We start from the raw sequence: 12519 nt of genomic DNA on the forward strand, positions 1-12519 counted from the left end.
CAGATAGATTCACGAATCAAGGGCGATATCCTGAGTTTCATTGGATTTCTTGGATTAAAGTGGGCCATAGCAACGATAGAATTCGTGCGGGAGGAAGCACATATGATTTCCTCACCATAAAAAATAACTAAATAAATAAGATAGTGGCCGGTCGTGGAGTTTCGTCCACAAGCCACAAGGGCAGGATCAAAGAATAGGTGTGAAATTTCCTACCCTTTTTTATTTAGTAGAATAGATAGAATAACGAAATTTTCTTCTTCTTTTTTTTTTTTGTTATTAATTGTTAAAAGGATTGGCGAAGTTCCCTCTAATAACCCCGTTGACTGTTAGACAGGCCTCACAGTTAGCTGGCTCAATTTTTGCGGTGAAGATCAAATCTGTGGATTAATTCTATGGATTGATTCGCTTTCTGAAAAGACAAATCTGTGGATTTATTGAAAAGAAGTCAATTATGGTCCGGTCCAGTCTAAAGTCTTAGATGGGCTTGGGCTGAAACATACCATCTTGTCTTCGGGGGGCCTAGGCTGAATTTTAGGGCTTGGGGATTGAGTTGGGTTTTTACAAAATTAAGCTGACAGTATTGGACAAGAGTTTGGGCTAACTGAATTGAGATCTCTTTGGTAATGCGGATCTAGATCCATAGACCTACTTGATTTTGGACGCATAAAGAGCTGTACCGTTAAAAAATTTAAAGCACATTATGAATCTAACGGTCCAGCTCTTTGTGCGTCTAGATGTCATCCATCCAGCAGTTGGATGAACTTGAAGCATAAAAATCTAAGCACAAAGGACAACCTCAAGAGGTGGCTCACTTGGTAAAAACCAACGACTCCAAGTAGGAGATCAGAGTTTGAATCCCCTCCTACCCAATGGTGTAACTTACTCTTTTATGTAATAAGTTCATATCCTTTTGTTGTATGTAACAGGGGGCATATATGTCTTTTAGCTTAGAATAGGACTGGGTGTCTTATTTATAAGTTTTGAGGGCAGTTTTGTCTTTATAGCATCATGTATATCGTTTTATCTATTGGGGGTTTAGGGAATACGATTCATTATATTCTATTCTCTGCTCTCGGTTTGCTATTGTCTGCAATAGAAGTTCTTAGGGTTTGAGGTTTCGGTGCTTGTTGTTACTGTTGGTTCAAGAACTGGTGAAGCGTAGATAGTTAGAGGCTTCTTTGCTTTTGAAGGTGTGAGTGTCTCTTTGTTGTTGCTGTTGGTGTACTCGATTACCTTGAAGAGAAGATATGGCTGTTGCTATGTAATCAGGTGCATACGTTATGATTAGTCTATCTTCTTCTTGTTTAGTTCATGCTTGGGGTTCTTGTTAGGTAGATCTCTTAGTGTTGTAACCTCCTTCTTTAGCTATTGGATTATTGCATGTTTGATGAGTTCTCAACTCATCCTTGGACGTAGGTCAATTGACCAAATCAAGTAAAACCATGTGTCTTGCATCTTTTCTTTATTTCTTGTTTCAATTCACCTACTATATAGGTGATATTGCTTAACACCTCTTCACCCAGGGAAAAAATCGTCTGCAGTACAAGGATCTGGCAGTGCACTGTAGTTCATAAGCCATATTGTGCCACGTAGCATTGTAAAATCCAATAGTTAATAATGTTTGTGGGTATTTTTTGTTACATTCGTGTTCGGGTTGGTTGAGATCTCACCCGCCCCGTTTCCTATTAAAGATCCTTCGAGACGAAGCGGAAGGCGTCGTTTCCATCCATGGCTTACTTCTTGTTTACCATCTAGATCCCAAATCTAAAACCAAGCCTTAATCTTTTGCTCTTCTTCATCCTTCCGCCACCCAAATATGGGAAAATCTGAATCCTCAATGGCGGCGATCAGGTCCAAGTGAGTAATTTATTGAAGTTGCAGATAAGGGTTTTTCTGGTTGTTTGAGAAGATAAATCTGTTGAGATCAGATGGATGGAGGTGAAGAGAAATTGAATCGATTATGATAAAAAAGAAGGGGATTTTGTTAAGAGAGATGAATGTTTAATAAAATCAAGATGGAATGGCGTCAGTTTAAAAACCATTACCTAAACTTTGAAGCGTTCTATAAAGATGTACGTCTATAATTTGTTGAAGGGAAAACATGAGTTTTTCAAGCTAAGTTAAACCTGCGGAGGTTCTGAGTTTTCCGTCGACTCTCTCTGCCTCATTAAATGCTCCATCCGCTCGTAAGGATTGAAATCACCGATTAAAATGCCATCAAAACTTGAGAATCTGAATCCAATCAGATGAGCCTCTTTCATCTGCGGAAGCGACAAAAACTTTACCTCCAGTCCTAGAAATGTGTTTTAGAGTCTGGCGAAGTTGAGAAGCCGTAAGTTGCAGCGAGAGAGTCCGGCGAAGTTGAGAAGCCGTAAGTTGCAGCGACGGGATGGAAGAGGAAAATGGGGCGGTTGAAACCTCAACCCGAATAGAAAGATTAAACAATAAAAAAACTACCCAAACATTATTAACCATTGGATTTTACAATGCTACGTGGCACAATATGGCTTATGCATTGCAGTGCACTGCCAGATCCTTGTACCGCAGACGATTTTTTTCCCTTCACCCAACCTTTCTCTCCATCTATACATTCAAATTCACATGAGTGTGACACCCAAACTTATAGAGTGTGAATGTGCTTATATAAATAAAGAGACAGCTAGGTGGAGAGAATCACTATTATGTAATACATTAACACCTCCATCACCAAGACTCCAACTTATAAATTCGCCAAAAAAAAAAAAAAAGGAAGAAGAAGAAGAAGAAGAAGAAAGAGACAACCCGGACGCGGAGATCTGTGCGGTGTAATACAAATTTGCACTCATCAATTTCATGATAGGTGCCAAATTTCCTTGAATATTCTGTTGTATGGTAATAGAATCCAACGAGACATAATGGAATATTCTCCACAAATATTTAATGAAATGATGTAGAAACATATGGGATAGATAGAGAAGCTTTTGAAGAAAGGCATGTTCGCTTCATTGTCAAACAGGAAAGTAGTTAACGGAAACAGCATAACATGCATCATGTTCGGTGATTCTTTCCGTCCCCCCAAACCTTATATATTATAAAAGGGCTTTAAAAGCATCTGGTGGGTCTTCTTACATCTGTAATTAACAGAGAAATCTACATTTTTATTTCCTTCTCCCTGATCATTCATTATTGCTACTTGCTTGTCGCATCCAGAATGCATGTACTTCTCATAAGATAAAGAATATTTTTATCTATTTATTTTATCCCTCACAGGCTCACAGCATAAGCTTGTACTTATGGGCCTCTTCTGGTTGGATTTCTTTGTTTATTATTCCAGAATCCAGAGAGAAGGAGCTGACCTTCATGTGGTACTGTTGTATATAGAGCCATTTGTCTTGAAATTATTAGTTGTGATTGTCCTCTGATCTTGGTTCATTCGACAACTCATGTCACCAATAATCTTATATCTTCATGCATTCATGAACAAAAGAAGAGAAAAGAATCATCATAAATGGAGTTTGACTGTCATATTAATATATCATTCTGATGTGGAGAAATAAAATGTTTCTTGAAGAAGGCCAGGTATATCAAATCCAGTACATGGATGATTAATGTATCCCAGTAGAGCAAGTCATTAGAAGCATTTGATATTTTTAGCTGTATAATTGCAATTCCAATCTTAGCTTACTATGATATTAATGAGTTTGACAGATGCATGTGGAGATAATCACAGGATTAAAATTTACTTAAAGAAAAAATCAAAAAAAAAAAAAAAATCTGGCTCTAGCAAGTCGGTCCTTTACATATTTCATGATTTTTTTAATTTTTTTTTTTGTTGCCAACCCTGATTTTTAAGGCTTTGCCCTGACTAATCTGGTGTTCGACCCAGATCGCACATCTGGCTGTGGTGGGTAAGTCATAGTCAAAGAAAATCAAAGGCTATATATAGAACATCTAAGTGACTGAAAGTTAACATTTAAACCTTTGACTTCATATTAAGAAATATTAATTTTTATCAACTGAACCAGCCCTTTAAGATTTGTGGCGCATTTTTAGTTGAGACGATCAAAATACAACCCCATTTTATAATGATGCAAACCACAAAAATACAACCCCATTTTATATTTATCATTCAATAGGGATAATGGGATATTGATAATTAAGTATAAAAAAATCAACCGGACCGGACCTCGATCAGTTCAATTGTCCCAATCGGGAGCGGTTCAAAAATCAAGTTAAGAGGTATCGTAAGTATGAATGAACCTAAACATACAAAAGGAAAAGTGATCCCTTTAAATTTGAGATAGATAATCGTGCCCAATATATAAACAATAACCAACTAAAAAAAAATGTTTTTACCCTACGATCAAGCGGCTACAAAGGAATATCGTAAATTGATCTAACGGTCAAAGATGGGACGTACACCCCATATACACTATTTAATTACGCACGCAACTAGCCAGAGCTCTGTGATGATAGAATTGGTGTACGTCTAACCTTAGCTTACAGGCAAGCACTAAGGATCGACGTCCAAAACAAGAACAAACCAAACCAAACCAAACCAAACCGATAAAAGAACCCACAACCACCCGTCTAACGCGGCAAATTTGAACTAGAATTTGAAAGGCCTAAAAGGCGGCATTTAAACTGTTGGAGCGCGGTAAAGTTGGCTGTTTTTTTCCTTTTTTATGTTTTTAAATCCGGCAAAGTTGGCTAAAGCGACGGGATAGCTCGTGCATGAGATTTCGTCGACGGGGGTGTTAGGCATCGCTGGCTTGGCCCCCAAGGCTCAATTTATCTTCAGATATAAATATTGGTTACTATTATTTCCAACAAATGCTAACTGGCCGAGTCTTATTACCATAATATCCTCAGAACTAATGTTAATACCCATTATCATATTTTATCATGCTTTATCATGCTTCTTCATTTGACATGTCAATCCAACTTTTGGATGACCCTTGCATCTGTGATGACTAATAAGCATAGTAAAAAAAGGAGAAAAAAATGACACGAAATTTCATCATATTTATTTTTGATGTATTAATAATTAAAAAAAATTAAAAGATTCGATGTATTAACATGGGATATGTTAAATTACCAAATGATAAGCCATTTAGTTATCAAAATGGCTATCTAAATTTTCTATTTTGACACATAAAATTCGAACTCGTATATCTGTTACCATATCATGTATTTGTTTTTGGATAATGAACAACATTGTTATGCATCCACTTGATATTCCATTGTTTAAATAGATTAAAAAAAATGACATGCAAAATATTAGAATAATAATGTGGCTTTAGTATAAAGACAAAGTTGAAGACGAAATTATTGTATTGTTCTCATAAATGATAAAAATTTCTGATAAAAACAAAACATAAAATTAGAGACTAGTCAACTATAAGAGGTGTACTATTCAATAAACAAACTATTGAAAAAAAACCATTTTAATAGTGAACATAGGTTGCACACTGCATCCGAATTATTATAGTCCCACGCCACCTTCATAGTCTTCTTCTTTTCTATCTCATTCTCAAACCCTAATTTGACATAATGTATGCAACCTTCTGTAACACACTCTTCAAATTGTATACTATTGCTTTTACCAAAGAAAAAAAAAACATAGATTGTTTAGGGTGTCATCTCATGCTGAATACCAAATATCGTTATTGAAAATGATCATGTAAACCATGCCATTTCAAAATTTGGTAGGATGTGGTACAGAACAATGGTATTGAATTCCATTTGGTATGATATCGGTTTCAGATATCATAACGTCAGTATGTATCAAAATATCGATATCAAGGTAATCTTGTATGCCTTCTTTGTAAAAATACATGTGCAACAATGAAAGCCATGCAATTGCAATTTTCTATGCACCCAAGCGCAAGGATCAACTTTAAAAATCCTCTTGTAATGGCTTTATTCATATTAGAGCCAGAAATTCGGAGATCTAGACTTGACAAATAGGGAAGGAACTAGTCGATACAGTTTAGGATCATTGATGCTTCATTACAACATTAACCACATGACATAATGACATTAAGATCAAATGAATATTGTCACAAACATCATGATGATACCACTATCATCATGATGTTTGTGAATAGCAATAATTTTTTTTCTTCGGGATTTTGAACACTTCCGTTAGAGTAGTCCTATGTATTGGGTACTCCAATTTGTTAAATAAATGTGTTTGGCTTGATTTAGTTTTAAAAGTTGTCATCAATTTAATTTGAAAAGTTTGTTTTTCATGATTCACGAACACTGGATTTGCATTAGTTTTCTCTCTTTTTTTTATTTTCTTCATTTTTGTATGTTGTACTATTTTTATGCTAAATGACATTGTTTTCTCGTGTATATTTCGTGCCAAAAGCGAACTATATACCATTTTCCCATATTAATTCATACTTAACCGTATATAATTCGGTACAATATTGCATTAGAGTTTCACACCAACCATGTGAAAAAAGGGGGAAAAAATATTTTTTTGATTTTTTTTTTTTTGGGAATTTACCAGACTCCTTTCTGGCGTGCTAGGCTGCTAGCTCAAAATTAAATAACAGTCGTTAAATATAAACGATAAAATATAAAGGGTACAATTGTAATTGCGATCTGTTTCTGATTTACAGATTTGCTATATAAATTCGACATTCGTAGGTCCGCCCAAATTCATCCTTTGGGTTGCAGGCTTGGAGCATGCAAATTTGTTTCGTCTAGCTCCCTCTGGATCATTGAGAAATCCCACCTAATATAACAAAAACGTTTCAGTTAGGCGGAGGCGAAACAAGGGTTAAGAGTTTTTATTGCCCGTTGCGCTTCTGCTTGCTGAAATCCATCAGTTTATCATTTTTCATCTTTCATCTTATGCTTGCAAGAGTGAATCATCTACAGAGGAGGATCTCTAGTTTTTGCTTCGTGATTTGTATCATTCTGTGTTAGTTTTTTCGAAGGAAGTGAATGACTTTTTTTTTAATATATTTTGGGGTAGGTAATTAAAGTGTAATCGTTCCTGGCAAAGTCTCCATCCGAAAGATCATTGTATTTTTTCGCGGAGAATAATTCTTGCTGCAAAATTTAAATTTACATGCCTTGCGTGAGGTGTATTAGGGTTTTAATCGAGGATTAATATCTTTTCTTTTAAGCTGGGAACTTGGGAGGTTAATAATCACGGTCCTACCGCCCCCGCCGGAGGAGATGCCGGTGATAGTGCTGGGTTGGATTGCCGTATCTGTGCCGCTGCTGGGGATCTTTGGGTTAAACTGGCGGGTGTTGGTGCCGGACAGATCGGTGCTTTCAGTCATGAAAGTGAGCACGATTTGGCTTTAATGGTCAGTGATTTTATGGAGAATGGAAGCGGTGGAACTGATTCAAGGTACAGCAGCGATAGCGACTCTGGGTTATCCGATCTCGGTCATCTTGCTGAGAAGATTTCGGTTAGTCGTCTTACCTATCTCTATCTGCTTAAAATCGTTTTATTTCCTCTAATTTCAAAATTGTGGTGAATTTGCTAATGCGTAGGTTAATTTGTTGTTGTGATTTTGCAAATCTTCATTCTTCTTTTTATGTGAATTTGGTACCTCTCACCGGAATTCTTCCTTTGAATTCGTGGTATCATATTTTCTAATTCAGGCAAATGCCGAAACCTTCTCGCCAGTCATTACTCTTTCTACTCCTGTTTAAAGCGTGTAAACGCAACGCAATGTTCACAGTCATTACCCAATCAGTTTGGATTGGCCGGCTATCGCTCTATCTGCAATAAAGACAAAATAGGATTTAAAATCTAAATTCTAAAAGGAAACCGGACAAGCTGAATTATGTTGGTCCCAGTCAAATCATTGGGTGAAGAAATGCAATTCTCTAAACTTGCCATGACCACGATCAATAGATAAGAAGACAGAACTCTAAAATAGATGAACTCTAAAATAGATTTGTTGCTTGGACTCTGCAGTACTTGTCAGAAATCAACAGTTTTACGATCCATGAAGATAATCTTCAAAATTGCAAAGGACGACAAATTCTGGCTGCCCCTTTCCCAGATTAACTAGACAATAATTCAAGTTTGAAAGGATTAATACAGGAGCTGATAAGTATCAGTATAAAGCGTCCTTTACGCCTGAATGGTGTGGTTCATTTAAGATGGTGGTTACATCCATGTAATCCTTTATAAGAAACCAAAATTTAGGTCAGAAACAAAATGGCATTTGAGATGAGCCTTGTTCTTTTCCAGAGTTCTATTATAATAGGTCCTCTGAAGAACCTATTATGAATGAAATGAGGAAGGATACAGTATGTTGATTCAATCAATATATGGAATGAGGAATGCATTTATAATACATTTCACTACGAGTTCTGTGAATGTATTAGTTTCTTGTTCTTTCATTGCTTGTCTTTCCTTGTATATTTCAAAACTGTCCTTTTAGTACAGCTGGTTTGATTGGTATGTTCCATATGTGCTCAAAATCTCAGTCTCTATATCCTTATATTCGCTTATCCACACATTTGTGGGATGGTATTAAAGCAGTAGAGCAGACTCATGCTTGCGGCAAGTTGCCGCGTGTGAAACATACTTCTTAAGTAATGCCTGAACTTTTGTGATATGCATCTTTTCTTTCTCAGTAAATTTATTGGAGGCAAAAGCTACTCATGACAAAATAGTAAGGGCTTCTTTATCAGCCCTCCTATGCCACATAAATAGATGATGGGGCTGTTATAAATGTTAAATAGAGAAGACATGGATTTGATTTACCCCATGTCAAATTTTAGATTGTAATTTAGTGAAATAGACCTTCTATTGCATGAATCTCCATGTATGTGTTCTTGCACGGTGTCTTTTTTTTTTCTTTTCATGGTGGAAGTCATCAGTTTGAGTTTTATTATCCCTGTATTGAGTGTAATATTTCTATATTGAATTTTTCTGATGCATGTCCATGCAAAAATATTGTTACTCTTGCCACTCATATGGCTCTCCTAACTCGATTATTCTTAAGCTTTATTTCTCCACTTGGAAAATTTTTAATTTCTCAGATGTATGCCCATGCATACATATTCAGTAACTTGTCATCATTATGCACTCTCCCAGCTCCTCATTTTTATTTTAATGTTCTATTTCGTCACTTTCAAAATTCTGTTTGGACTGAAATTTGATATGTGGGCAGAGCAGTATACCTGGTATCTAGCTGTCCCAATATTTGAGGCCCATCCTAATTGCCATGTGGCAGATATTTGGCCTTAACAGCCAGCCCTTCTTGGGATGGTCTTGGAGGAATCAAGAACTTAGTTCATGAATATGATGGAATTTCGCCTAAGACCTCACGTATCGGTCATGCATGCCTTAAGTTTTAAAGCAGAGGAACTAGATTCCACGGCGTTTCTTCACTTGAGGTGTACGTCCAGTACCTTTTTATGCTTCAAAGGTCATTCCACCCTGGGAACGTTGCTTCTGCTGTAAATTTGCAAAATGTTCAACATGATTGATGCTGGCATCTTTATATGATTGACTTATTAGTTTGGCTGCACAAAGTTCTTTCCAAAGTTTCAAACATAATTTTGTCATGTAGGTGATAGAAAATGACCTGACAATGCTGAGGCTAGCATTCTGAACCTTCTGGTGATGTATTTCTGTGGTGGCATATCCCATTCAGTGGTGGGACCTGCGTCACCTGACAGCTTTTGTGTGATATATGAAAAAGGTGCATGTTACATACTGATAGTATGCTTCAATGTGAATAAAGCATCATGGGACCTTTACTGTTGTGATTGCTTTATCCCAATGTTGTTTATGGTCTTAACATGTCTGGATGATGATGCATCTTTCACTGGCCAAGAAATGAGTGCCAACACTGTCAGGATTTGTGATGAAGCCACAATCTTTGAGATGAAGGCATCACTTTCAGTTCACTTTTATTGTGAAAGTGTGGAATAGCCCTACGTATGGACTATTCCACTACTGGCCCATGATGGACAACCCAAACTTGTTAAATTCTTGTAGTTCTTTGATATGTGTCTTTTAAGATAGTTAATGATTCCCAAAAGAGAGGATGTGTATAAAATTGTTTGAATTTTTTTCTGCATTGAAGATTATAATAACTTTTGAGCTTATATAATGCTTGATTGACTCAATTTTGTGCTTATTACCAATTTGAGAGACAATTTCCGCTTTGATAAGTTCCAATTTGATTTATTCCTTTTCGATTTGGCCTTGCACTTTGAGCTGGTACTCATATCTTTTTATTGCTTAGTTCTGAATAATGTCCTTTATGACCAAACTTTGTGAACTATCTAATTTGCAGTTCCACAAGCATAAAGTGGATCAGTTCGAGAGTGAATTGTTGTCAAAAGTTCAAACCTTTCTTCTTTCCATCAATGAGACCGACCTTCATTTTGTCAAGTTAAGCCAGTGCAATGCTAGCTGCATCAGATTTTATCTGGTAAAGCTTCTTCGATGTTCAGGTTATGATGCTGCAGTTTGTGCATCCAAGTGGCAAGGTTGTGGAAAGGTCCCTGGAGGTAAGTTATTTTCTATATGATTCTGAATTATTCAACTGTTATCTCTCCCCCAACCCCCCCCCCCCTTTCAATTCAGTACTATATTGAGGATTATGAACCCACCATATGCCTTCTGTAAGAGTTTCAGTCAGAGGAATAGGAGACAGGTAAACTGATGTCTAAATGTCTCCACAACTGTGAGACCTGTGGGATTGGTCAAACTAGGTGGTAGAACCCTGTATACATTTAGTTAGTAGAGCACCCTATCGTTGGCTCAAGCTGGATATCAATTATTGTAACTGATGTAGAGAATTTTGCTGTGATGTATTATTCTATTTGTCTATCCATTTTACCCGCCCATTAATGTTGGGTGTCTGGATATTGTTACAGGTGATCATGAGTATATTGATGTTGTTATACATCATGATACAGGACCCTCTGAACGCTTAATAATTGATGTTGATTTCAGAAGCCACTTTGAAATTGCAAGAGCAGTTGAATCTTATGACATGATATTGCAGTCTCTTCCGGTAGTTTATGTGGGCTCTCTCTCCAGGCTGAAACAATTCCTTCAAGTTATGGTAGAAGCTGCTAGGTCTTCCCTCCAGCAGAATTCAATGCCTTTTCCACCATGGAGGTCACTTGCTTATCTGCAAGCGAAGTGGCATTCTGCCTATGAGAGAGTGTTCAACCCCGACGAGCAGAACATCACCGAGACTGGTTCTTCTGATCATAAGCAGTGCATGGGGCACTTGAGAAGCCTAAAATCTTCTCTCCAGTCTGAAATTGAATCAGAACGACTGTTGAAACCCATGAACAATGATAATATCCGGAGGTTGAAGCTAGAGAGGTTGCGGCCTTCCCCTTTCAGGACCATTTAAACGTGCATGAATTTTGGCGGGAGAAAACTCCAAAATGATAAAAGAAACATAAATAGAAAGGTTTAGTCAGATAATGAAGTATTGCGCCTGAAGATCTTCAGGGGATAAAAGAGGATATCAAATAAGTCCGAACCAGATACAATGCTGGTCTATATAGCCAACACCAATAACTGAGACGTCAATATGTAGCCGAGGGCGTTTCATCTCATACTTGGGGAGTTAACATTTTCTCTTTGATTGGGTCATTTTTGTGCACCGGAATATAGCAAGAAACCTTGCTGTGGGAAAGAGCAATCATCAGAACCAGATAAGGTCTTAATTCTGGTGCATTATTCAATAGAAAATTGTTTTTGTGCTTTCTTCTTTTATTTTTTAATATTCGTAGACTGAAACCCTCGCCTCTTATTTTACTGGCTCAGGGAATTTTGGTTTTTACATTTATTTGATTTTTTATTCCCCCCATTAAGTTTCAATTAGAAATTTTTTTCCCGGCCGAATTGTAGTCCCTGTGAGTGACTTTAATTTCTAACGAAGGTAATTCATCTTATTCCATTACCTGCTACTGTCTATTCAGATGGATAGGGAAAGACAGGGAAATGAGGGAAAAGAGTGAATCTGACCACAGATCTGTTGTGAACTGTAGACTATGGTAAGGATAGAAAAATAAAAAACGACTTTACAATCACAAATTATATGAAATTCACAAGTAAAAGTATTTAGTGCGTTTGTTTGCTGGAATAAAGGTGGGGTGGGAAAAAAGGGGTGGGAAAATTCTTGAAAAATGGGTAAATTTCTTACTTTTCCTTTAAATCCAAATGGTAAAGTGTTTGGTTGCTTGGGGTGGGAAAGTGGAAACAAGGTTCCGAATCGAACCTGCTGGTGGACTCACGCAAAACCCCACATGGGGGATTGGGGAAAGTTGGGAAAAGAAAAAGTGGGACCCGATCACTAAAACCTTTCCTTTCCTTTTACCTACACATGTTACATACCTTTTTTCCCACCCCTTTTTTCCATGGGCTTCTTGTAGTTTGTGGTCAACAGCTGTTTCAGTACTCCTATCGGGAAGATAATCCGAACTTAGAAAAAATACCTAACTGTTACAATACCTTTTAGCAGGCTGGTGGTTCACCCCGAGCGGATGAACCCGTTAAAAAGGGGTCTCTCATATCTG

At 37.1% G+C, this 12519-nt stretch overlaps 1 protein-coding gene across 1 annotated transcript; it reads left to right on the top strand.

The window, feature by feature from the left end:
- Window positions 1–1837: 1837 nt before the first annotated feature.
- Window positions 1838–12064, top strand: LOC149027313 (cruciferin (DUF506)). The gene is made up of 4 exons (XM_089139898.1): window positions 1838–1857; window positions 7103–7415; window positions 10272–10488; window positions 10858–12064. The coding sequence occupies exons 1-4, from the start codon at window positions 1838–1840 to the stop codon at window positions 11346–11348; spliced, it is 1041 nt and encodes a 346-aa protein (XP_088996024.1). The 3' UTR covers window positions 11349–12064.
- The last annotated feature ends 455 nt before the right edge of the window (window positions 12065–12519 follow it).

This window comes from Hakea prostrata, chromosome 1 (assembly GCF_041222555.1).
Source record: "Hakea prostrata isolate BN-2017 chromosome 1, UWA_Hpros_2, whole genome shotgun sequence".
Taxonomy (NCBI): Eukaryota; Viridiplantae; Streptophyta; class Magnoliopsida; order Proteales; family Proteaceae; genus Hakea; species Hakea prostrata.

Coding starts and splice junctions, on each gene's coding strand:
- LOC149027313 (XM_089139898.1), top strand. CDS start 1,838: ATGGCGGCGATCAGGTCCAA. Junction 1,858..7,102: donor ATGGCGGCGATCAGGTCCAA/GTGAGTAATTTA, acceptor GTTTTAATCGAG/GATTAATATCTTTTCTTTTA. Junction 10,489..10,857: donor TTGTGGAAAGGTCCCTGGAG/GTAAGTTATTTT, acceptor ATATTGTTACAG/GTGATCATGAGTATATTGAT.